The sequence below is a fragment of the Lupinus angustifolius genome, chromosome LG02 (assembly GCF_001865875.1).
Source record: "Lupinus angustifolius cultivar Tanjil chromosome LG02, LupAngTanjil_v1.0, whole genome shotgun sequence".
Taxonomy (NCBI): Eukaryota; Viridiplantae; Streptophyta; class Magnoliopsida; order Fabales; family Fabaceae; genus Lupinus; species Lupinus angustifolius.
The window spans coordinates 2,475,950-2,502,790 of NC_032010.1; the positions used below are offsets into that span (position 1 = coordinate 2,475,950).

Sequence of the window (26,841 nt, forward strand, 5' to 3'; positions counted from 1 at the left end):
TATTTAAAAGTTTTAATAAGAGGAGTGGAGATAAAAATGATAAATTAGATAAAAATATAAAATAAATTATAAAAGGAATGTGATATTTCTCTAAAGTAACCATGATTTATTTATTTAAATAACATAACATCTATGTATTATTAGCATAAAAATTCATAGGTAATCAATATATTATTTATCAATTTAATTTTTTTATAATTCAATAATTATTAAATATATAATTAAATACACATGTTTTATTCTCTTATTTAAAAAAAAAGAGAAGAGAATAAGTATAAAGTGTGCTTACAAAAGTCAAAAGGTGGATGAAAAGTGAAAACAAAAGAATTAACAAAACGACCCCTGAAATTTAAGTTAATTGATTATGATCTCATAAAATTTGAAGTGATTTCCCAAAACCCCTTTTCCCTCCTTCACTTTTTCTTCACTCTCCACATTTCACAGAAGCCAAAATGCAAGACATTTTTGGATCAGTTCGTCGATCTTTCGTGTTCCGTTCTTCACCGGAGAACGAAGAACCGTCGCATTCTCTCAGAGGAACCCTAGTTGACAAGATCAGTTGCTGTATTCGTAATTCCAGAGTATTCTCCAAACCTTCTTCGACTACGATTCGATGGCGCAAGGGCGAGTTGATTGGTTGCGGTGCTTTTGGTCATGTTTATGTTGGAATGAATCTCGATTCTGGAGAGCTTCTAGCTGTTAAACAGGTCAATTCCTTGTTTATTTTGTTAATATTCGGAATTCAATTTGTTTTAATCTCTTTTTATTTGAAAACTAGTTGTAGTTTTAGGTTTAAAACTTAATTGATTTCGTTTTGTTATTTTTTTTCTAGGTTTTGATTGCAGCGAGTAGCGCTTCCAAAGAGAAGGCAAAGGTATGTTGTTTGATTAATTTCTATGTCATGGACTTGTGATTCTATAGTTAGAAACTTAGAATAATTTGATGAAAGTCCATTTATCATTAGTCATTTGTATATGTTTGGTTTTAAATTGCGGTAGCTGTTGCAGCCACTGTGATTGCAAGCATTGTGGTCATCACAGTATGAATTGAAGCCGTGCAGGGTGATTTTTTGTGGTTGAAATTTTTTTTTTTTTTAATCTCATGCAATTCTGATGTTGCCACTTCATTGTGATTTGGGAACATATCACAATTACAGGGTGATGCAGCTGTGACCCCAATCACAATATGTGGATTGGCAGTTAAGAATGAAAGAGAGAGTAGTTAGGAACAAAAATGATAACTGAATTATCACTGTTCTATTATTGAATCAAGATTAGTTTACAATAGGTAGTCCATTCTATTTATAGAGATACAATGACTTATGCTGTAAGCTACCCTGAACGGTAAAATGCAGCACAGTTACAATTATCAACTGTACTGCAGTAGGAAGCCTAGCTAACTTGTAATACAAGCAAGTATAATCTGATTGTTCTCTTGCTAATGCAACTAACTCTACTGACTGCTATTCTCTAATAGACAGTAATCACAATATTATGGCTGCATCCAGCAACATGGTCTGCAATTTGACCTTTAATCTATACAGTGCTAAGTAATTGACAGAGTGGTTGTGACTTGTAGATGATTGATTTTACTTTTTTGTGATCTTTGAGATAAGTAGTGTTCTTATGCTGTTCTTTGATTAATATTTTGCACACTACTGACAGGCCCACATAAAAGAGCTTGAGGAAGAAGTTAAGCTTCTTAAAGATCTTTCACATCCCAATATTGTTGTGAGTATGATAATCTATTGGTGAATGATACTGACAAGCCAATAAGTTCACTCAAACTAATAAACTATCTCTTCACTGAATTGCTTTTTATTTTTGTTGTAGAGATATTTGGGTACAGTTAGAGAAGAGGAAAGTTTAAATATTCTCCTGGAGTTTGTTCCTGGTGGATCCATATCATCACTATTGGGGAAGTTTGGAGCTTTCCCCGAGGCTGTAAGTTTTACCTACCTAATTAATGTATTTGGTATTTTTATATGCCATATTATTTTCACTAACTCGTTTAAAAGGTCATAAGAACTTACACGAAGCAAATACTGGTTGGACTTGAGTACTTGCACAAAAATGGAATTATTCACAGAGACATTAAGGTGACCCTTTCTTATTATAATGTTATTCATATGCATGTTAGTTTGGTTTTCTTTTCAGTGGCTGATGTTCAAGTATAAAACAATTCCAGGGAGCCAATATCCTTGTAGATAATAAAGGGTGCATAAAATTGGCAGATTTTGGGGCATCCAAGCAAGTCGTTGAGCTGGTAAACTAAGTCTTATCTGTTGCTCTACTAATATTGTTTTACCTTCGTGAAGGCTCTTCTATTTGCATATTTGTTGAAAATGTGCATTGTTTTGTTCTAGGCTACCATTTCCGGTGCCAAATCTATGAAGGGTACTCCATATTGGATGGCCCCTGAAGTTATTCTCCAAACCGGGCATAGCTTGTAAGGACATTAACCCTCTTTGCATATTTACGATATATTCGTATGCTCTGACATGATTAAAACTGGAAGTTTCTTTTGGTTAGATGTCACTGAGGCTTGGTATATAGGAAAAGTTAGCAGCATGAATTTTCAGTAACACAACTATGCTAACTATACTCTCAAAGATTCTTGTCATGCGATTTGAAGCAGTGATTATTGTGTTCCATTTAGCTGTGTTGTCTATTAGATATGGTTATTTGTTATACATGAATTCAAATTCAAAGGTTTTACCTTTCAAAACTTATTAGTAGTGTATTATATAGTATGATTGGGGCCTAACTTAATTTTTCTTTTATTTTGTTCTTCTACACATGTGTATACCATCTTTTGTGTCTTTTGAAAGTTGAAACTAAATCACGATGTTTTCATACATTGATGCCTTTTCAGCTCTGCTGACATATGGAGCGTCGGTTGTACTGTGATTGAGATGGTCACTGGAAAGCCTCCATGGAGCCAGCAATACCAACAAGAGGTATCCAGATTCTGACTCAATTCTTTTTGAGGTGCTTTCTGAACATCTACTAAAAGAATGGATCTTCAGGTTGCTGCTCTCTTCCATATAGGGACGACCAAGGCTCATCCGCCAATCCCTGATCATCTATCTGCTGGAGCAAAAGATTTCCTGATAAAATGTTTGGAGAAGTATGTTACTTTTAATCTTCTCCTAGTTTCCTTCTATCTTAATTAGTTGTGGTCTGTATCATAGCCTAAGTGAATTCTTGTCTCTTAGAATACATGTGGAAAATTTGATTGTGCTAAACATTTTATTTTATTTTATGGTGTGGGGGTGGGAAGAGGGTTGGGATAGAAAGTTATCTTAAGAATACTTTCCGTTAGAGAGAGAGAGACAGCACACATCTACCACTTTTCCCTTTCAAAATTTGTGAATTATTATACTATTTGATTACAGATGTTACATATAATATATAATACTTTTGTAGGGAACCAGATTTGAGACCATCAGCATCAGAGTTGCTGCAGGTGATTCTATGATTATCTCTCTTTTGACTATGCATATGAAAGTTACATGTTGAGTGTCTAGTTGTCCCATTTCAGTTCTGCTTTCACCTGATTAATGTCAGTTTCTTGCATAAAATATTCAGTTCTCCTTAAATTAACTTTGAGCTTGTAATTGGTGCAGCATCCCTTTGTTACTGGAGAATCTACGGATACTCTTCCTCTGTCATCCACTACCTTGGTATCTACAATTCAACTGATATTTAAGATGCTGTTGTGTGTACTTTTTATAAACCAAATTTTAAATATTTTTTGCTTCCGACAGGAAAATTTTGAAGCTTCATCATCATGTGCCCCAAATGTTGACTCCTTGTATGTATTGAAACGACCTTTTTGAATTTTTAGGATTTGGCAGTATTCTTCTGTGACACATTTGAAGTTGTTTTTAGTAATATGTTATCTGTTGCTAGTAAAATGGCAATATTACCTTGGTTAACAAATGTTTGTCATTATGTAGCCTTTGCTCCTCGACTGTAAATACTCAGGGTTCAGGAAATAAACAGTTGTGGAGAATGAGCAATGATGACGAAATGTGTGTGATTGATGACAAAGATGAGTTCTTGCAGTGTGATGTCAAACACAAATCATTGATATCGGAAAATATTGAGGTGATTGCATTTAGGTCCTTATTGCTCATTATATTTCATATGAAATTAAAAACTTTTCCATAATTCTCTATTTAAATTTAATGTAGAGTTTCAACCCAATGTCTGATCCTTCTGATGATTGGGGGTGTAAATTTGACGCGAGTCCAGAACTGGAACATAGAGAAGTTGGTTTTGACATTGATGAAAGTTACATGCCATGTGGTCAATCAGGGGCAAATGAGGGGCAGAATGATTCTTCCTTTCCAAGTGTGCCATCTCTGACAGAGGAAGAAGAGGAGCTCACAGAGTCAAAAATTAAAGACTTTTTAGCTGAGAAGGTATTGCTTTTATCTGAAATCAAGTTAGCCCTTCTGTTGTCACCTTTTCTCAATCTTTTTCTAAACTAACGGTTCTGTCATTTTGATGACTGTATGCATTTATTGCAGGCTCTTGAACTGAAAATACTCCAGACACCTTTATACGAAGAGTTCTACAACACTTTAAATACATCTTTCTCTACCAATGTGATTAATAGCCCAAGTGATGAACCTGGTGGTCGAAAATACTTGAAATTACCTCCGAAAAGCAGGTCACCAAGTCGGGCACCGAGTAACACTCCATCTAAAGCAGTTGACAATGCTAGAAGTCCTGGAAGTAATGACAGGTCCTCGTCAATTGTTGGCAGTGTAAATGATCATTGTTCACAGGATATTCCAGTATCTCCTCTTACTGAAAGGAACAGACTGTCCCAGCAAGATTCAAGTAGCCCAAGGTTTGACAATTCTTGCCTTTTTCTCCAAAGCATTGGTAATTTTCAGAAATCGAACAATTTAAGTACCTGATTTTGTTCTTGCAGTTTAAGTGATTCTGAGAGACTGAGGAAGTGGGAAGAAGAGCTCTACCAAGAGCTTGAGAGAAAGAGAGGTTAGAAGTTCTGTAACTTGTTAGTTTGCTTCTCGAGGACTAAATTGACTATTTTCTGTAGGCTCATGGGGAATTTGCTTTATATTTTGAACTTCTTCAACATGTTCCCCCAAAGTTGTCTATCTGTCATGCATAATTGAAAAAATAATTTAGATAAACCAAACATAATCTCTTGAATTCTGTATAATTCATTAATTTATGTGACCTGAAACAATGTTGCAGAAATGAAACGCCAAACTGGTATGGGAGCTTTACATAGGCAAAGAGAGCGGTCGAGATTTGCTTCATCCAGCTAATAAGAGACGAGTACCTTAGAGTGTCCATCCTGCCTTCTTGAATGGATCTTATTAGCCACCAAGACTGAAAACACAAGAATTGCTGCAGTTTTGTTTCAGTTGTTAATGTTATATATTCAATATCTATATGGACCATTTTGCCATTTGACACGTTTAGATTCTTCATTGTGACAGAGAGGCTTCAATGGTCTCACATGTTTTCAATGTAAATCATTTTATACAGTGTTGCTTGAAAATTATCATTTTCTTTGGGGTTGAAAGATGGAATACTGTCTCAAATTTATACCCAAATGTATTATGAATATAGAAATAATCACAACAATCAGTTGCTTGCCCCTAATCTTTTTCCTTCAAACAAAACCTCCCTTTTTATCATATATCAACTTACACCACCATATAACATAGTATGAGTCTATGAGAGAATCAACCATATAGGTGTTCCCAGAGGACTAGTGATTTTGATCAAAGAAAAGCTACTCCTATGTTTTATAAGCAAACCTGAAAATTGAATCTAGATATTACAAACACACCCTCCTTCCTTTCCATCTCCATAATAACTTGTGGTGAATAATGAATTGTAATCACAAACATTACATTTTGCTAAAGTAGTCCCTTATCAAACAACTCTTTCAATTTAAAAATAAAAGTATGTCTTTGATTTCCTTTTACTTCAAAAAACAACTAAACAAATCCTTCAGAAAGAAAAAAAAAATCAATCACCTTCAGGTTCTCGCTTTTACGAGTAATTGAAACTAAACTAAACTAAACTACAAATCTTGATATTAGATATGTTTTTATTATAAAATTGCAATTGATTCAATCCAAACTTAAACAAACCTATATTGCACATCAATATCTTAAATATAAAAATTTACAAAAATAATAAGAATTATTCAGTCTCACCCAAAGTACAAAACATATGGACATAAAGAGTTGTATAAGATACTGATGAGATCTTGACACTGTTGTCAATTCTATCAAAGTTGTACTGCAACTTTATTTACTATATTCAGATAGGATAATTTTTGCCTTAAAACCAATCCACAAAACATATGGACATAAAGAAATGTATGAAATCCAAACAAAATAAAAACAAAGAAAGTGGAGAATAATGTTCTTATATTCTTCTAGCAGGGATCAGCATTGTAGATTCTGGGCGCTGTTTCAATCCACTTACAAACCCATGACTTTGCTGTACATTTTTCTTGCTCTTCAATGGTGAAACTAATCTTGTTGCCAACCTTGAAGGAGAGAAGGATCGTTGAAATTTCGATGCACTTGATCTCTTTGGAGAGTTCTTGCTTAAACTATCACTTTTCTGTACAGTTTTCTTGCTCCTTAATGGTGAAGCTAATCTAGTTACAAGTCTAGAAGGAGAGAAAGGTCGACTCGATTTCGATGCAGCTGACTTCTTTGGAGAATTCTTGCTCAAACTAGTAGCTCTTGTTGATGAATAAATAGACACAATTGGTGGGCTTTTTTGGACCTTGACTTGAAATTTTGAGGCTGCAGAAGGTGGTGATGACGATTTGATCAGAAACTTGTGCTGCGGCGTTCCTTTATTTCTTGATACAATAGGAGATTTTGTCTTGCAAAACTGTTGCTGCACCGAAGAAGAGGTGGTGGAAGTGAACAAAGGGTTCGGAAAAAGTACTGTTTTTCTAGCCCATGGCCTATTCCTAGGAGATACCCTATTTGCCAAATGCTTGTTATTTTCTTTGTCAAACTCTCTAATTTTTGGAGGAGAAACCTTGAAATTGATCCTAGAACGAGCCCTTTGAAGTGACGGTGGCGAATCAGATTGTTGTTTAATCTGCTTCTCTTTTTTCCTTCTAGCCTTGAGTTCTGTGTTTTCAGAGTGTAGCTTTTTCTGGCTTGACCTTTGTTGGGGTAATGGAGTTTTTGGGTCATTAGTGGAAGTTTTTCTAGCAACAGCTGAAACTATTTCTCTAGCAAATTGACTTGCATGTAAAATTTCTCCAAGTGTTTCTCCTACAAGCATTGCAGGCAATGACATTTGCCTCCATTCACCTGCATAAATGTTACAAAAAGCAAAGGGATATATTAGATAAAAGGTTTTACATTATTAACTATTATGGTCTATTGGTGAATACAATGAGTAATGCTATAGAGAAATCTGCTTCATAGGTAAATGTGTAACAATACCTTCTAAAGTATTTGGCCTTGGAAACTTTCCCTGAGGAGACCTCCTTGGTGCACCATTTTTTATCCTTCAAAATGGCAAGAAAACAAAAAGAATGAGTTGAAAATTTACAATATAGTTAGGGGTAATTCCATTGATCTCGGTTCGTCTAAATTACACATTTGCATATCCGGCACCCCTCTTCCTACGCTACCCTTGATCCTTAGGGTATGTTTGTGAGTTGAGTTTCGGAGGGGAAAGAAGAGAAATGGAAGGCTTCAGAGCCATAATACATGGCTTTCAACCTTCCATTCCCCTTCGGAACTCAACTCGCAAACGAACTCTTAGGAGATAATTATACCAATCTCTCATTAAGAAGATAATAGATTAAGCTAAATCTCATTGAGATTTAATTGTATTAAGGAGATAATAGATTGGCTTCCCATTGAGATTTGAGTTAATTTGACTAGTATCATACTTATTTCAAAAGTTACACTCACCCATATTAGTAAGCTCTATGAATCACCCCTCCAGCAATAATACTAATGATAAAATAAATGCCACAAAAATAAGATCATTACCCTTCAAACATTGCAGAGCAATTTCTGAAGCAAAAACTCAAGAAAAATCAATGTAATTTCCTAGTATACTAATAGTAAACATAATAACTAAATATGTTCATCTTCAAATGTCTAACATTAGAACCACATAATAGATCTCTAATGATTATATATGGAATCTCATAAAACTAGGCATTTTTTTAATCATCCTGAAATCAAAATAGAAAGTTAAGCAAAACTAAAGGTACCTTAGAGATTCTTGCTTGCACCTGAGACTAGTTCTGAGATAAGCTCTGGTGCTTCTAGGACTGAGACTCACTCCTGAAACAACCTTGGTTCCACCAGCCACTGTATACTGAAGTTCCTGCAACCGAGCCATGCACCTATCCACCTTAAACAACAAAACCAATTCACTTTCACTTTCATGGAAATGTAAAAAAGATTACAAATTTAAGCAAAACAATCAAAAGGGGTGTGTAAATGAATGTATATTATTATTATTATTATTATTATTGTTACTACTACCTTGTTGAGTGTTTCTTTAATGAGAACATGGTTTAGAGCAACTAATACTTTGTTTTGCTTTGGTGGGGTTCTTGCAACCATGTTTTCTGTCACTTTTTCTAAGCAAAAGACAGAAGAAAACGTTGTTGTTGTTGATGTTATTGTGTTGTGAAGAGTTCGGAAGTGTTAAAGTGAAAGAGTGAAGGATAACGGTTCTCTCTTTACTTTGCAACGGTCGGCTGAAACTAAGGGAAAAAACGGCTACATTTTCATTCAACCCAAATAACAGCAAATACTTAATAATAATAAATCAATGTGCTGTTTTCACTTGTCAAGGTACAGCATAGTTGACTTTCTACATGTGGGGTCAGGGATACCATCTTTTGCTCCGGTATCCCTCACCTTTTCTCTCGAAAAAAATTAATATTTTTTGGGATGTGTGAGTATTTTTTTGATAAGTGTAACTTATAGAAATTGAATCATGTCATTGATTATATTAAAAAACATTATCAATGTAGATAAATCATTTTTTAATTATTTGTATTAGTATTTTGTTAGAATGCTAGATATTATCATGTTTGTTAACACACATTTTTATTGTTTAAGATTTGTAAATTCTTACAAAAGTGTGAACTTTCTAATGTGAAAGTAATTTTTTTAATGCCAAATCAAAGAAACAAAAGCAACCAGGAAAATGAATAGAACTAAATCAATGATAATTCTTAATTAATTAAAGGAAAAAACTAAATTGAACTTTACAACATGGAAAAGAAAATGCAAATGAAATTACTAACTTGAATGAAATAGTTCAATTTATCAATGTTAAGACTTGATAAGAAAAATCATATATTCAGAATTCATAATTGATAGGTTGTTACTTTTTGAAATATAATTGCCAGGTAATATGACAATTTACTAAGTAGTAATTTCCATTATTATTGATTTTTTTTCCTTTGGGCATTTTTTTATATGGACGGAAATTGTTATAGTTGGTTGAATTAATTCTTGCTCTAGTTATTACAAAACCTTGGGAAAATAATGTGCATTCATTTCTTTCACTCAAATTTCTTGGACATAAAATCTTATTAAATGAATTCAATGACATTTACTAAATGATTGTCAAATGCTAATAATAATAATTGAAAATTACTAATGATATCAACCATCTTTGGATAAAAAATACAATTCAAAAGTAAGTCTCAGCTCCATACAAATACAATAGCCTGCAATTCAAAAACATTTTTACTAAAATTACTATCTAATGCTAGGGATATTGGTGCAACAATGCTACTTTGGCATTTTTGGAGTAATTCTCAATCATTACGTTGTAGATTCAAATGCTAATAATAAGTGTCAATTCCTAAAACATTTTTTTAATAAATATCATTCTGCTTAGATATAGAAAAAAGGTTTTATATACTTTACACACTTTACATTTAACACATGTTGAATTATTTTTCAACATGTGTTTATTAATTTGTTAGCTAGTTAATTTACATTATAAATAAGGTTTTTCATTCCTTGATAAATTCAATAAGAAAAATTCACAATATTCATTTTATGCTTCCGCATTATTTTCGAAATATGGTATCGGAGCCATATCCTCCCATGGCTTTGGTCACCGCTCCGCATTTTCTAAAATAATTATTATCTTTCTCTTCCAAGATTCAACAATGAATCATCGTTAACAATTCAACATGAAGTAGAGAAGTTTGTGAAGAGATAAGAAGTTTCTGGAAGAAAGGCAAGAATTAGCAACCAAGTTACTCTTCTATTGCTTCATGACAAATGTCATATTCTTGTTCAGAAGTAGGATTGTTATTGGTAGTTCTACTTCTTGATGTTGCAGTTTCAAAATATGCCACAAGAACAACTCATTCCTGAAAGAAAGATAAAAAGAGAAAGATGGAGCAATATTAGTCCAAAGAGAAGTCATGGAAAGAATCACAAACACTACCAACAACAACAGTAAGAAGAAGATCAACAAACAAGATCAAGTGATTAAGAAAATCCAATCACGTTAGAATCGAGATTCAATCCATTACATTGTCATGATATTAAATTGAATTATCAAGTTGTAGTCATTGCCATTCTTGAGGGGCTATTGGAGAACAAATTTATGATGACACATTTTACACATGTTGAATTATTTTTCTTTCAACACGTGTTTATTAATTTGTTAGGTAGTTAGTTAGCTAGTTAGCTTACACTATAAATAAGGCTTTTCATGGCTTATCAATTCAATGAGAAAAATTCACAATATTTATTTTATGCTTTCGCATTATTTTCGCAATAGATAGATGAGTAATGTTTTTTAATAGAGAAGTGATATTATGGATATTAAAATACTTCCTTCGACAATTCCGTTTACACCATTTTTTGGGTGGAGAATAAAAGCTTCACGCTTTCACCTTATTTATTTATTTTATTCTTTATCCAATAAAGAAAGTTCTCAACTAAGTTGTAAAAATAACATGGTTTTGTTATGACTTCAAGTGAGTGATTTAGTGGAGTGATTTAGTGAAAAGTAAAGGAAAAACAACACATTGATATTTATATGTTTTTTATTTAAAATGAGATTATATTTTTATTCTTAAAATATCAAGGAAAAAATCACATGAAATGCCACTCAATTTAGTGGGCAAGAATCTCAATCTCGTTGTAGTTGTGGTTCACATTTGGGAACATGGCTTATATCGAGGAACATTTTAATATGAGAGAGGATCCAGTTAAAAAAACTTACTTCAGGAGTAAGTTACTCCATATTTTAGTCATTCATTCAATAAAAATCTAATAGTTTAAACTTATAAACTAGTTCAAATCATGTGAACCATTAAATTTTCATTAAATAGATGACTAAAATGTGAAATAAGTTTTTTTTTAATTTATTCTTGAAGTAAGTGAATCTCGTATCTTTTGATATAACTAATCGAATTTGTTTCATTTTTTCTAGATTTTAAGCTATAAAACCACTTATAAAGTTTTATAGTCAAGTAATTCCTATCATTAAATTCACTATAAATTATTCAATAACATCAATTATAAATTTAATAAAGGTATAAAAATAAAAATTAGGTCTCTTGACGTTAGGCAAACATCTTAATTGTCTATATTTGTGAGTTGAATTTTGAAGGAGAATAAGAGAAAATTTAGAGTCATCTCAGCCTCAAATTTTTTTGTTCCTTCCATTGTCCTAAAATGTAACTAGGAAACAAACCCAAAGTTTTGGCACAACCCTCAATTTTCCATGTTTCAAGGCTTTAAAAGGCCATGCCATTTATTCCACAATCTCTTCATCCATAACCTTTTGCAACCACTATCATAGAAAGACCACCAACATATGTCAGCTTAATGAAATGTACCTATCTTTCTTCAACTTATGTCCAAATCCAACCACCAAACTTCTTTTAAATCTCTCTTTTTAAGCATAATCACTGCCGAAAATCGGCACAACTGTCCACGATTCCAACGATATGAAAGCTTTTAAACTGATGAAATGAATTTGGAGGTGTAATGATTAATGACCAACACTTCTAAGTATGGCTAGAAATTTTGACCCATGTGATAGAGAATACACCTTTTATCAGGAAGGTAACCTTCATCTTTTAGGTGTTTTAACAGTCCAGACAAAACCCAGTATATAATTTCAGCTTGTGGATGCAATTTGTCCCCAACAACAAAACTATTGATTTTCTTTTCCATCTCAATCCAACTTACACCTACTTCTTTTACTACTCCCATCTCTTTCATTCTCTTAATGGCGGACGCTCTCTCTTTCCATTTCCCTTCATTAGAATATATGTTTGCCATCAAAACATGAGGAGCTGGGCTATCTGGTGTAGCTAAAAATAGTTTATCGGCGGCATATTTACCCATCTCAGAATCACCATGTATGCTACAAGCACCAAGTAATGCTTGCCAAACCAGCAAACCGGGATTCTCGGGCAATCCCTCAATGAATCTTTTAGCTTCTTTTAGAAGCCCTGCCCTGCCCAACATGTCGACAACACATGCATAATGTTCTGACCGGGGACTTATTTGGTGATCTCTAGTCATGGATTCCAAAAACTCCATGCCTTTCTCAACTAACCCTGCATGACTGCAAGCATGAAGTAATGACAAAAACGTAACATCTGTTGGTGCTGTACCCTCCGCTCTCATCTCTTGATAGAATTGAAGTGCTCTTAGACCATCACCATGGCGAGCAAAAGCTGCAATCACTGAGTTCCATGAAACTGAGTTCTTTTGAGTCATTTGATAGAAGACTTGAAGTGACTCATTCAAATCTCCACACTTCGAGTACATGTTTACAAGTCCATTACTAACAAAAGGATTCTGAATGAAATTCTTTTTTATGATTAAAGAGTGAATCTGCTTTCCAAGAGCCAAAGAAGTGTCAACACCATATACCCCAAGAACAGCAGAAACCATGTTCGGGTCAATTTCAATCCCCAATTTCACCATTCTCATAAATATCTGAATAGCTTCCTCCTCAAATCCATTTTGAGCAAAAGCTACAAGTATCACAGTTAAGGAAACCTCATCGAGTTCTTCAGCAGATTCAAAAATCTTCCATGCTGCTTCTAAACTACCACACTTTGAATACAAATCCATCAAAGCACTTTCAATGCACAAATCTGACTGCATTCCTAGTTTCCAGAGCAGGCAATGAATTTTACGACCTTCCCCCAATGCTTGTAAACCTGAACATGCCATGAGTGAGCTCAAATATGTCAAAACATTAGGACTCACCGAACCAGCACAACGCATTCGAGAGAACAGTTCCAAACTATCCTTGAAAAACCCATTTTGCGCAAGGCCAGAAATCACTGCCGTCCAAGTTACAACATTCCTCTCAAGCATCTCATCAAAAACTTGCATTCCTTGACTTAAACACACACATTTAAAATATGACGTTATAAGAGCATTCCCCACAGTAATTTCCCTCTCAAAACCACCAACAAATACCAAACCATGGATCATCTTTGTCACACTAGACAATTCCACTCCGTCCAAAGCCGACAGCATCGTAGTCAGAGTAGCTTTATCAAATCTACAACAAACTCCCCCTGACTCGCTCATTTGATTCTTGAACAACCTAAAACCTGCATCAAAACCCCCTTTCCTTAAAAACCCAGAAATCATAGTGTTCCATGATACAGTATCTCTCACAGGCATATGATCAAACAGTTTAACGGCATTCTGAAGTTGACCACATTTTGAGTACATTGAAAGGAGAGAGTTCCAAATAAAAAGGGCATTACGTGGGGTGATATCAAAATCGAATAATGGAGGTTGTTTGATGATGTGGGCATGGATGGAAGAACCAAGATTGAGGTTTCCATTTGAGGCGCAAAGTGAGAGAAGGGAAGTGATGTGTGAATGATTGTTGAAGAGAGAATAACAAGTTGTAGGAAATGGGTATTGAGAAGAGAGTGGATTGAAGTTGAAGGGTACCCATGAAGGGATATTCACGTTCAATTTCCATTTGCCTTTCATCCATCAAGATGTTGAAAGGGAACACAATGGGACAATACTTAAATCAGTCTTATCACACTAGAATCCAACATTTCATATTCTTTATCTTATTACAATACTTGACAATGAAGTGAATCTAAATTTAATACTTAAAATAAGTATATATAAAAAAAAACTTAGTATTGGACTAAGTGTCCCCTGAAATTTTATTCAAAAACCTTATAAGAATATTTCAAATATATTCATAAAGCTTCAAAATATTAAAAACATATCTTTCATCTATTAAAAATATTTTTACTTAAGAAAATATAAAGAGAGAAAGACATGTAAGAAAGTGAGAAGAAAGAGAGAGAAAAAATAGAAATTGATTAAATTTTAGTGTTGTTTGATTGTAAAGAAAAAGAAGAGAAATGGTTGATTTTTTCTCCTTCACTCTTCCCCGGACAAGGATTTGTTGCTTCAAATTGTGTCCAAATCATGTCTCCGATCAATGAAAATATGTCATGTCAATTAAAAATTAAATATTCATTATTTTTCAGTTTTTGTTTTAATATTATCGGTCTGAGACATAGTTTGAGACACAATTTAGGACATTAAATCATGGTTTCTTTCCCAGGTGCACATCCGTTGTCCCACTCCATGTGTCATGACATTGTGATTAGTTAGAAAAATACTTAAAAATTAAATTTTAATTTAAATATATATTTTTCAACCAATTACAAAGTCATGACACATAGTGTATAGTATGACACTCATTATGAGACAACAGATGTGCTGAGAAAGAAATTTTGAGGACCCCACCTCATTTTCATTCTCTCTTTGTTAAACTCTCCCCTAAACCAAATAAGAGAAATATGTTAGTTTTTTTCAACTTGTCTCCTCTCATTATCTTTCTCTTCTATTTTGATTCTAACAAATGAAGGCTTAGTTAAGAATAGACATGAAACATAGGGTAATAATTTTTTATTTAAGTAAACTAGTAAGTTACCCGTACATTCGCATATGGTAGTATTTTTTTGCCGTATGGTTAATAATATATATGTTAATTGTATATTCACATAGTTAAGAATACACATGTTACTCATGCATCTATATGGTAAAAACATACATGTTATCCATGCATTCACATGGTTAAGAATATATATGTTACTCGTGCATTCTATGAATAAGAACGCACATGTTACTCGTATATTAACATGGTTTAGAACACTCAGGTTACTCGTGCATTCACATGGTTTAGAGTGCATATGTTACCCGTGCAATCGCATGAGACAAGTTGGTTTTGATGCATGTTTAGAAACACGTAAGTATTAGTATTATATATATATATATATGTTAGTAATAATGCGTAATAAAATGTATAAAAACACAAGCATTGTGAACTATTTTTATTGTATGTGTTTTGTGTTGTAACCATTCAATATTCACTTGACGTATATCTATTTGTATTAGCAAGCACAATTATAAATTCAAAAGTTCAATATTATCAATTTAGTTCACATTATCAATTTAATATATAATTAATTGATAACTAAGAACTCGTTATTACTTGTGTGAGCATTTGATATCTCTTCATCAATTTAGCTACGTACATTTTTATCTTAAACTTTTTAATTAAGTTGATGTCTTTTTTAGTGGCTCATGTCAATGCAAATTTTGGGGAATCAATTTGACATAGAAATTAGCATATAATGTCATTAATTATATTAAGTTATTTCTATTCTATTATGAATTGATTTCTAAAAATTTTCCACTTTGAATCGATGGGTATATTGTGACAAATCAATGTGCAGTTACACAAAAAGAAAAAAATTTACGATATAATGATTATTATGAGTGATAAATAGAATGATTATACGTTATGAGTGATAAATAGAATGACTATACATTAGGAGTAACATCAACTATCAAAGTAAAAGGAAAAGAGATAAAACAAATAGAGTGTTGAATTATACATTATAAGTAATAATAGAATGCTTATTTCTTATGAATTGAAAGTTAAAAATAAAGTCTCAAATCCCAAATTGTAACATAGGATCCATTTTCTAGCCTTTTTCCAAAATCAACGTCCCATTGAACCTTAATTTTTTATGAGAATAATGATCCATTTATTACACAATATTATCTATTAAGTTACGTGACATTTTTATATTCTTTAACTTTTCAATTAAGTTGATGTATTTTTCAGTGGCTCAAATAAATGCAGATTTTGCTGAAGCAATTTGACATAGAAATTAGCAAAAATCATAGTGTTATTTTTTTTAATAAATATATAACATATCTAATGGTTAATGAATAAAGGCAAAAGAATATGATTAGTTTACCATCTATAAACAATCACATATCCCTTTTCAGAATAATGAAGAAACTTCAGATTATTCACAATTGATTATTGTAAGATACTTAATCAAATATCTTAATTGAGGCAAAAACTTATATCCATACCTTATTTTAGAAGAGGATATACTTCAGATGTTTCTGAAACATGAACAAACAATCAATGAAAATAATAATTCTTTTGAATAAAAATTGTATAAACAAAATAAGAGATGTACACAGGGAGAAAACTAACTTATAGAGATGCTTCAAAGGAGAACCAAACTGCAAATGAAGAGAGAATAATATAAGGACGAGATAAGACGAGAAAATAAATAGATTAATAATAACAACAAACAAACAAATACAATATCGTAAGTGAATGTATATATATAAATGGAGATCGAGTACAATACAATTTAAAGAAAAGATCTAAAAAATAAGAACAAATAACAATAAATCAATGAATATGTACTTTAAAAGGATTGTTGGAAGAGAAAGACAATAACGTAGGCGTACCAAGATAGTGAAATGAAAAAATTAAATGAAAAAATATATAAACAAAATAACAGATCTACAAAATAAGAACAAATAACAATAAATCAATGAATATGTACTTTAAAATGATTGTTGGAAGAGAAAGACAATAACGAAGGCGTAGCAAGATAATGAAATGAAAAATTATATAAACAAAATAACAGATCTACAAAACAAGAACAAATAACAATAAATCAACGAATATGTACTTTAAAATAGATTGTTAGAAGATAAAGACAATAACAAAGGCGCACCAAGATTGAAATGAAACTAAAGAGGATAATGAAATGTAAGTAAAGAGAAGAGTGGAGATAACATGCCAAGGTGGAAAGTTAATATAGTATACAATAGAATATGTTAAGATATGATTCTTTTTTAGAGGGAAAATAATGAAGGAGAGCATATTAATATAATATACAATAGAATATGTTAAGATATGATTCTTTTTTGGATGGAAAATAATGAAGGAGAATGTAACATATATCTAATAATGATATGGGAGGACATTTTTTTTCTTAAATAGTTATTAGACTAAGCGCAACATTGTTAACAAAAACACTTAAAATTTCAAATATACACTTTTTGTAAATAATATTCTAAGACTAAACATGAAGTCACACATTGATTTGATCATTTTAAAAAAATAGTTCACTTTATAGTAACAAATATACCCAAGTGAAGCTCAAAGCATTCTAAAAAATAGTGTCTCCCAGAAAAATCTTCAAAAGTTCAGAAAGCCTCCTTCAATAGTCTTAAGAATATTTTTAATTACTTAGCATACAATATTTATAACTATGATTCTAATTACTTATGACATGAGTTAGGTTTTAACACAAAAGGAACTATCAATTTTCTCACTTTTGATCCCTAAAAATTCTGGAAATATTCCTCAAACATCCTAACACAAACCTAGGAAGATTCATTTTGTATAGATTTTATTGAATGTTGCTCATTAATTAAGCGGTTTCACTTTAAATCGTAAAATAGTGGGACTAAATCAAACAGAACAGTATAAATGTGGTTTAGTTTAGTTTTACAATTTGATTTACTTTTTTAAAGGAATAATTTAAGATTAGTTTGGTTCACAAATCCACTTAAACTAAATCACATATTTAAAAAATTATTTCTATTACTTTATATAAGGTAAATGAATAATGGAAATGTCATATTATATTTGGAGATTGACTCCTTTACACACATATATATCTTATTATTAATATATTATATGAAAGATTTATTTATTTCTAATTAGTTTTGTTGTTTTGGTGCAGTTATAAGATTTGTTTTCATAATTGTAATTACATGTGACTTCTTAGTTATGTGATTTTTGTTTTCGTAGAAAGTTAATAATTTTCATTGTTTTTAATAAATATACTTATGAGCTTGCTTATTTCATAAAGTAGACTTTATTGGTTTAATGTGTTACATAATGTTTTTCCTATACCGAAAGAAAAGTTTGTCTTCTTCACGAATAATTGTTTATTTCATTTGAAAATCTAATATCGAAAAACTTGAATAAAAATGTTTAACATACTTAAATTAATATACACCAATATTATGAAACATAATAGCCAAATATATTAATAATTAATGTACTTTTTAATCAATAATGTATCAAATATATTAATAATTATATGTCCTTTTTATTAGTATGAAATATTGAAGATTTTGCTAAAAAAAAATATCAACCATGGATACCTATAAAATTTGTATCAATTCTTTAATATTTACTAGGAACAAAGATCATTTGTCTCAAAGCCTGTCTCAATTCCTTTTCCTCACCATTAAAATTAGACACATAAATAAATAATTATTTTTAAAACAAAATGCTACATTTTTATATTACTTACTAAAAGCGGATTAAACCAAACAGAGTTTGAGTACATGATGTGTGACAGAGGATGTACCTCCATTTGCTAGTTTCTTCCAAAAATGGATAATTATTCTCATAAAAGATCTCATATATAAGTGGTCTATTATGCCTTAGATAATTTAAGAAGTAAGAATAAATAGGATGGTGTTACTATGATAATCAAGAATATAAAAACATCATGTTGTCATTTTAACATTATTTCAACATTTTAATTGTACTAGTCTTTTTTCAATATTTGACTTGTTTTGATTTGTGTCATGTCATTTTGCATATTAATGCATGATGTTTTAAATTTTGGAGTATTAATGTGAGTTTACTACCTAAGGTTGTAGTTGAAATAGACCATGGTGCCTTATGAAACATAATTTGAAATATTTGAGAATTATTTTTATAAAAAAATTAACATGTAACTGAACCAAATCAAATTGTTCATGGTCAGTTTGGTTTAGTTCCTATATAGAATTTTAACATTAACTAAACAAAACTGAACTATATCTTTCTATTTGGTTCGATTCATGAGTTAATAAAAAACTAAATCAAATTGAACCATTACATCCTATAATTTCTTAATTCCTATTAAAGCAAAATAAAGGATACAATAACCATGTAACTATTTTGGATTGCCTTATGTTGAGTAAAACTTGTCATTCCATTTCTCTTTAATTTTGGAACTATTTTAAATTTTTAGTGACATCATATGGGACAAGAAATAAAATGTTAAATGTTAAGAATTAAAAAATCCCAGTCCAATAACAAAATCAACCAAAAAAGGACACACAACTAATAAGATATAGAATGCATAAAGAATCACAAACCAAAAATCAATAAAATCGATTGCATTGCTTTTGTATTTTGTTTGAACAATTTTTGAAGAGATACATAATACTTTTATTGGGAGTCATTTCATTTCATTTCATTTCACAAATCTCCATAACTCAATATATTAAAAGAATATGTGCCATGACAATGTAATATAGCTTATGGATATATACTTAAGATCCACTCCCTTTGTATCATTAATTAATCACTTTTATTATGAGCCAGAATTTGGTGAAGGAGGATTAGCTTTTGGAAGTTGACAACTTATGGGATTTTTGGGGCTACATCCAGGGTCTTGATCATGCCCTATTGCCCCATAACTAAGATTTGTGGCCTCAACATCTTGGGTCAAAATTGAACAAACAACAAGAACACTAAGGAAGAGAACCAATATTCCCTTTGACATTGTCATGGATCTTCTTTCTTTGATGAAAAAAATAATATGAATGCAATGAAGTTGTAGATGATGATCAAACAACTTAATTTGTAACGGTATTATGTATGGGTTTAAATAAAGATTTTTAAAAAAAATTAATTTTTTTTCTATAGTTAGCTATTACTAAAAATATGAAATTAGTAATATTATATTACGTGGGGCACAGATGTGTAATGCAATCACAACCTCCTCTTGCCTCAAGAATATAGGGAAATAGGGAATCTTAGTAACTAGAAGAAAAATGTCATTGGATGAAATTAAATTTATATAAAAATCATTGACATTAAATTTATATAAAACTCTTCATAATACATATATAAATAGGATAAATGATATATACATTAACTGTGTAAGAGTTTTTACAATATCAATGTATCATCCACAGTTCATTTTTAATCATTATTGAGTTTATAAAAAATTAATCTGAACGAAGGATAAATGATACATTAGATACATATATAAGGGATGTTGTGTTGGTTCCTTACAAATTATTTTCCTCTTGAGATGAAAGTGTTTTTATTTTATTTTTTGTTAGCTGATAAAGAAAATAAACTGTTGAAGAAATTAGAATATATTAAAATTTAATAACTAAAAATGTTAATTTGAAACAAAGTTAATATTGGCTCATAAAATATGAGCAGAAAATATGAAATTCCACTTGCATAAAAATATAAGACTACAGACTAAAAGTCTAAAACCAACATGAAAATGTAAAGAATATGGATATTGCTCAGAAATTTTTATAGCAAGAATTAGGTTCGAAAATTAAATCACTGCATAATAATTGATATAGGTCCACCTTACAAGAAATACATCTTCAATATATTTTTCAATCACCAACAATATGTTAGTTTAGTGATATAATATCTTATTAAATCATTGTGTATCATACTAAGTCAAATATTAAAGATTCGAATTATCAAAACAATATTTATTAGGAAAAACAATCATAAAATAATTAATTTCTTTACCGTAAGGTAAGAAAAAAACCTTATTTATATATAAAAATATATTTTTCAACCATCCTTTACAACTAAAATCATTGAAGCAAAATATGGAATAACTATTATTTCATCCCAATGTCACAACCAATCAAATGCCAACTACCAAACATATACAATCATTAATCATGCTCAGGTGATCAACCTAGTTAGGAGAAAGGGCGCCAACAATAAGACAAGTCAACACTTACTATGTCAAAGAACTTTCCTTCATGCTAAAGATAAGGACACACCACCTTAGCAATGAATATGTTTATGTTGTCCACACGACATAGGTAGTCAAAATTCAAATCTTTGTCAAAATTCACATTATAGTTTTCACAATGATGACACCTCCCCTTAGAGTGTGATCAACTCCACACCAGAATATAAATATGTGAACTCACCCCATAAGAAAAAACAATCATATTCTCTCTAATGTCTAAATGTTATAATTAATAGTGTAATATCTATTAATAATGTAATATCTATAAATGTCAGTGTAAAGATTTATATACAACCAATACATCATTCATTATTTATTTGTATGACTTTTTCAAAGAATCAATGATACTAAACATGAATGAGGATTTAATAACAATCCATAAAATTCATATATCATTACTAGTTTAATAATATGCTTTAAACAATAATATAAAAAACTTGTTGATGAATTTCTAGAAGATTCTCAATCCTGCTTTACTTTTTGTCCATTAGTACCACATAAATTTTTTCATGTGTGTAAACCAATATTGATAACAAAAAACCTACAATAAATAGAGTTTGGTCTTCATACTTGTTAATTGTTATCCTAAATGATAATATTGTTGAAGACTATATTCTTTAAAAGATGTTGAAGCCATCTAACAAGATGATTGAATTTTTAAGTTTGATATATAGAGTTTTATTTTTGCCTTGTGTCTCAAAACATGTTGTGTTGATAACTTATTCAATATTTTCTTTTGGCAAATATTCCAATATTAATATTTGTTTTGGATGAGATTCGAATATCAACTTCCTTCACTCCAACCTTTTTTTGTAGTAATAAGAGTATCTCTAACTTTATAGCTAATGAACTAATCTTTTTCGAAGTTCGTAGCTGCCTATATTAACGAGTATCACTGTCAAGAATCAAACACTTGACCTTTTGGTCATCTTAGGGATCTAACGAAGCCTTCACTCCACTATTTTATTTTAACTATCTTACCACATTATAACTCATTATTTTTTTGTAATTTGTATGGGTGAAATTCTAATATATAATTTCATTCCTTCCATTTCTTAAACTCTAACTTCGAATCAGGATGGGGAGATCCCTATCCTTATTCACGTCCCGTGTTCTCATCCAATCAAAAAATATTATTTAATTAAAAATAAACATTATAAAATCATAAATTATTATTTATATATTATTTTATGAAGTTTGATTAATTTAATATATAATATATAATGGAACATAAAATAGTTGTCCCTCATAATCATACCAACATTCCCAGTAAATGAGCATGTGTAGCATGTATTTCCGTCTTTCAATAGAGAAGAAGCATTATGCATTACAAAGTTGTTGTTCAAATGCAATCACTCATTTATCTCACCTCAACCAAAATCCTTTTCAAACCTAAACCCCTTTCTCTCTTTCATTTTTCATCTCTTTCCCACAATAACCTTCACTATGAATCCCAACAACAACAACAACAACATAGTAATGATAATAACATCACCAACATTCTCCACTCCCTCATTGATTCCCACCGTTACAATGAAGCCCACCACCGCTTCTCTCTCTTCATCTCCTCCGGCCTCCTCCTCAACCACCGTACCTCCAACGTCGTCGTTTCACGTCTCCTCAACTCCAACACCCCACACAAAACTTGGTCCCTCCTTCTTTCATTGTTTCACGCCAAGCCTGACTATGTTCCCTCTTTGATCATTTACAACCGCTTGATGAACCAATTTTGCACCTTTCATCAACCCCATTATGCTCATTTGTTGTTTTTTGACTTGGAGAGTAGAGGGCATGCTGCTAATGTTGTTACTTATACCACTTTGATTAATGGGTATTGCGTTGTTGGTGAGATTGGTGATGCGTGTAAGGTGCTTGATGAAATGCGTGAGAGAGGTGTGGAGCCAAATTCAATGACTATTAGCGTTTTGATTCGCGGGGTACTTAGGAAGAGGGATTTGGAATGGGGGAGGGAGTTGATGGGTGAGTTGTGGGAGAGGATGAGGGTTGAGGTGGGATCGGAGGTGAAGGTTGCGGCGTTTTCGAATTTGGTTGATTCTTTATGCGGAGAAGGGTTTTTCGGTGAAGTGTTTATGATTGTGGAGAATTTACCATATGGGAGTAGTTTGTGTGAGGAGGATGCTTATGGCCAGATGATACATTCATTATGCAAAGTTGGAAGGTATGGTTAAGATGATCTTTATTGTATCTTAGCGTATTTTTTTAGAATAAATTGTAGAAGCAATTAGTCATATAATTGAATGAAGCAATTTTTGAAGTTCTTTTCTATTCACCATGTTTCCTGATTTGATTGAGAGTCCGATTGTTTAAGGTTAAAGAGTGATTTTTTGAGCATCTGAAAAATGTAGCTTGTCAAAAGTGCTGAATTTGCACTCTTTTGCCGCTTATTCTTTTTGTAAAAGCCCAACCATGAGCGTGTTCAAGTTTCAAAAGTGGTACTTTTATCAAAATAACCCCTTTTCAGTGAGAAAAGCTTACACAAATCAGCTCTAAGATTAGGTTAGGAGTTTGTAGTTGACTTAACCCCCAATATAAATAAGGGTTAGTACTTTGTCTTTTGTATCACATTGTCATAGGAGAGAATGTTATTCAGAGTCTCTATTCTCTCTCGTTCTACTTCCCTGTCTAACCCTGTGACTTCAACAGGTATCATGGTGCCTCTAGGATTGTTTACATAATGAAGAAGAGGGGATTGTTTCCAAGCATGGTGTCATATAATTATATCATACATGGCCTTAGTAAAGATGGTGATTGTATGAGGGCTTATCAGTTGTTAGAGGAAGGAGTTGAATTTGGGTTTGTGCTGTGTGAGCATACTTATAAAGTGTTAGTGGAAGCTCTATGCCAAGCTTTGGATGTGGACAAGGCAAGGGAAGTTCTTAAAGTGATGTTATGTAAGGAAGGTGTTGACAAAACTAGGATTTACAACATCTACTTAAGAGCTCTTTGTGTTGTGAAAAATCCAACCGAACTTTTGAATGCGCTTGTGTTTATGCTTGAGAGTCAGTGTCAGGCTGATGTGATTACGCTCAACACGGTTATCAACGGATTTTGCAAGATGGGGAGAGTGGATGAACCTTTGAAGGTATTGAACGACATGTTGATCGGTAAATTTTCTGCACCTGATGTTGTGACCTTCACTACTATGATTTGTGGTTTGTTGGATGCTGCAAAAGTTGATGAAGCTCTCGATCTGTTTCACAGAGTGATGCCTGAAAATGGTTTAAAACCTGGTGTTGTGACATATAACGCTCTTCTCCGAGGCCTATTCAAACTAAAGAGACCAAATGATGCATTGAAGGTTTTTAATGATATGGTTTGTGGTGGTATTACTGCAGATAGTACTACTTATACAGTTATAATAGAAGGTTTATGTGAATCTGACCAAATAGAAGAGGCAAAGAGTTTTTGGCTCAATGTTATCTGGCCTTCAGGGATTCATGATAGTTTTGTTTATGCGGCAATTCTGAAAGGGCTCTGCCGATCCGGAAAGTTTAACGAGGCTTTTCATTTTTTGTATGAATTGGTAGATTCTGGTGTCTCCCCAAATATATTTAGCTATAACATTCTGATCAATTGTGCATGCGATATAGGTTTGAAAAGAGAGGCTTATCAAATTGTCAGAGAGATGAAAAAGAATGGTGTGAACCCTGATTGTGTGACATGGAGGATTCTTAACAAGTTACATGGCAAAGTGAGGAAACACCCCGGTTCTGAAGATCCAACCTTGTCGACAATTTATGAGGGATAGGTCATGGACAAGAAGTTCCTATGGAGGCGAATCGGATTCGACTACAATGGCATAAAATTGGGGGATTGAATAATATGAAAGAGGAACACTAAAAACATGGAAGACATTTTATCATATGACCATGAATCTTAGTCATTAAACTGTGCCAATATCAGGTATGCAAATTATGATAAAATGTTACATTTGGAGAAATGTTGAGAGAAAGTGTGAATTTGAGATGAATTTTGGAGCAATTGAGAGGGTTGTGACATGTCAGGAATGAAAAAAAATACAACTATTTTGTACAGAATGAGCAGAACATGTATCAAATTTCTTGCATCTTCCTGGAGTTGGAAGAAAAATTCTTACAACAGAAGGATTTCCATTATTTTTGCGGGTGAAGATTCTAGCTACTAGTAAATGTGATAATAATGTCTCATATTTGATATTTTTACAATAAGTTGTTAGTCTAATAGTTTAAGGTCCTACTAGGTATTTAGAAAAAACCAAAAAAGTTAATTGTTCAATTACTATAAGCGACACTTGTTGGGAGGTGTAGTCATATATCCCGAAATTGATTAATTTACTCGTGACAGAACAAAAAAATATTTGATAGGAGTATTACACATTAATCCAAACCTTTGAATCATGCTGGCCACTGTAATATCCAATTGGTCCCTTTGCAGTTATCTAATATCCACATTTGTGTTGTTGGGAGGAGAGATTCTTTGTTTTGTTGAGAAAAGAAAATGAGAAAAAAAGAAAGATGTGAGAGAGATAATAAAGAGAAAGGAAGAAAAATAGAGTTTTATATTGTTTGGTGTGAGTGAAATGAAAAAAATATAATAAAAATAAATATTTTCTTCTCTATCTCTTGTTTGGTTGAATATAAAGTAAAAAAGATAAAAATGTTATATTTGAGAAGACAAAAACACGCCTTAAAACAAAAGAAATGGAAAAGTAATAATAATAAATGAGTCTTAAGGTCATTTTAAATTTCTAACTCTTATTTTCTTTACTTCCTCTCCATATTGGGTGAGAAAGAAAATTGTATAAGTCTCACATATTTTTATTCTCTACATCTGTTTTCTTCTCAATCAAATGAGAAAAAATCTAATTTATCTTCAACTTCTCTTTCCTCAACTTCACAATTTTACAATATAATTATCTTTTGAGACTATGTAAAATGTAACAACAAAGTTTAAACAAAGTATTAATATATAAATTTTAATGAGCTCTAAAATTTTAATCACCTCGTCCTTATTATTTTGGGCTTATTATCATATTTACCAAATGAACCTAAAATAAAAATTAAACCTATTGTGATTTATAGAAAATATATCAATAAAATAAAACATAAATTGAAGATATTTAATTAAAATAATTTTATAAAAAATGGGTCCTTATTGTCCGAATAAGAATTAAAAAATAAACTAATGATTTTAAAATCTACATATATTTTAATATCATGTTTGAATGCACCAAATATAATAAATGATTTGCATATAAAATAAAAGGAAATTAAAACATGAATCTAATATTTACTTAGGTGTAAAACTATTTTTAATATTCCTTAACTTAAATAGTCAAGATGATTATGATCCTTTTTATTAAAGAAGAAGAATTTAACATTCTCTCCTAATTAATATTGAAGTTTATGAATTTTTTAGTCATTTAATAAAACATAATTGTCATAATATTAAATATATATATATAAATAAAGGTTAAACAAAAAATCCTTCACAATCTATTTGGAAGCCAGATTATTTCCATCTAAAGGATTTTCCAACCTTTCATTATTAATAACTTTTATTTAAAATTGTCAATCAGAAAATAACTCACGAAAAAATAATATACAATTGTGAGAATTGTTCTTATTTGAGTTTAATTGGTGACTATAGTCATAAAAA

At 31.4% G+C, this 26,841-nt stretch overlaps 4 protein-coding genes across 4 annotated transcripts; 2 read left to right on the top strand and 2 right to left on the bottom strand.

Annotated features, from left to right (window-relative positions):
* Positions 366-5,376, top strand: LOC109332549 (mitogen-activated protein kinase kinase kinase NPK1-like). The gene is made up of 17 exons (XM_019567533.1): positions 366-707; positions 833-874; positions 1,665-1,730; positions 1,833-1,943; positions 2,018-2,098; positions 2,188-2,265; positions 2,366-2,448; positions 2,875-2,959; positions 3,029-3,129; positions 3,429-3,468; positions 3,629-3,685; positions 3,770-3,816; positions 3,962-4,112; positions 4,199-4,429; positions 4,538-4,863; positions 4,948-5,015; positions 5,238-5,376. Exons 1-17 carry the CDS (start codon positions 453-455, stop codon positions 5,309-5,311), a joined length of 1,896 nt encoding a protein of 631 aa, XP_019423078.1. The 5' UTR covers positions 366-452; the 3' UTR covers positions 5,312-5,376.
* Positions 6,284-8,726, bottom strand: LOC109332556 (microtubule-binding protein TANGLED). The gene is made up of 4 exons (XM_019567536.1): positions 8,540-8,726; positions 8,263-8,405; positions 7,478-7,542; positions 6,284-7,342 (listed from the first exon to the last, which is right to left on the bottom strand). The coding sequence occupies exons 1-4, from the start codon at positions 8,618-8,620 to the stop codon at positions 6,429-6,431; spliced, it is 1,203 nt and encodes a 400-aa protein (XP_019423081.1). The 5' UTR covers positions 8,621-8,726; the 3' UTR covers positions 6,284-6,428.
* On the bottom strand, positions 11,689-14,030 carry LOC109332562 (pentatricopeptide repeat-containing protein At3g05340). The gene has a single exon (XM_019567542.1). The coding sequence runs from the start codon at positions 14,015-14,017 to the stop codon at positions 12,062-12,064; it is 1,956 nt and encodes a 651-aa protein (XP_019423087.1). The 5' UTR covers positions 14,018-14,030; the 3' UTR covers positions 11,689-12,061.
* LOC109332566 (pentatricopeptide repeat-containing protein At3g18020) lies at positions 22,465-25,467 on the top strand. Its single transcript, XM_019567547.1, has 2 exons — positions 22,465-23,362; positions 23,848-25,467. Exons 1-2 carry the CDS (start codon positions 22,506-22,508, stop codon positions 24,950-24,952), a joined length of 1,962 nt encoding a protein of 653 aa, XP_019423092.1. The 5' UTR covers positions 22,465-22,505; the 3' UTR covers positions 24,953-25,467.

Excerpts from the sequence above, each read along its gene's own strand:
- LOC109332549 (XM_019567533.1), top strand. The coding sequence starts at position 453 with ATGCAAGACATTTTTGGATCAGTTCGTCGATCTTTCGTGTTCCGTTCT. Across the intron at positions 708-832 it reads AGCTTCTAGCTGTTAAACAG|GTTTTGATTGCAGCGAGTAG; the intron begins GTCAATTCCTTG and ends TTTTTTTTCTAG. Across the intron at positions 2,266-2,365 it reads CCAAGCAAGTCGTTGAGCTG|GCTACCATTTCCGGTGCCAA; the intron begins GTAAACTAAGTC and ends GTTTTGTTCTAG.
- LOC109332556 (XM_019567536.1), bottom strand. The coding sequence starts at position 8,620 with ATGGTTGCAAGAACCCCACCAAAGCAAAACAAAGTATTAGTTGCTCTA. Across the intron at positions 7,543-8,262 it reads TGCAAGCAAGAATCTCTAAG|GATAAAAAATGGTGCACCAA; the intron begins GTACCTTTAGTT and ends GCCATTTTGAAG. Across the intron at positions 7,343-7,477 it reads AAGGCCAAATACTTTAGAAG|GTGAATGGAGGCAAATGTCA; the intron begins GTATTGTTACAC and ends ACATTTATGCAG.
- LOC109332562 (XM_019567542.1), bottom strand. The coding sequence starts at position 14,017 with ATGAAAGGCAAATGGAAATTGAACGTGAATATCCCTTCATGGGTACCC.
- LOC109332566 (XM_019567547.1), top strand. The coding sequence starts at position 22,506 with ATGCATTACAAAGTTGTTGTTCAAATGCAATCACTCATTTATCTCACC. Across the intron at positions 23,363-23,847 it reads TCATTATGCAAAGTTGGAAG|GTATCATGGTGCCTCTAGGA; the intron begins GTATGGTTAAGA and ends TGACTTCAACAG.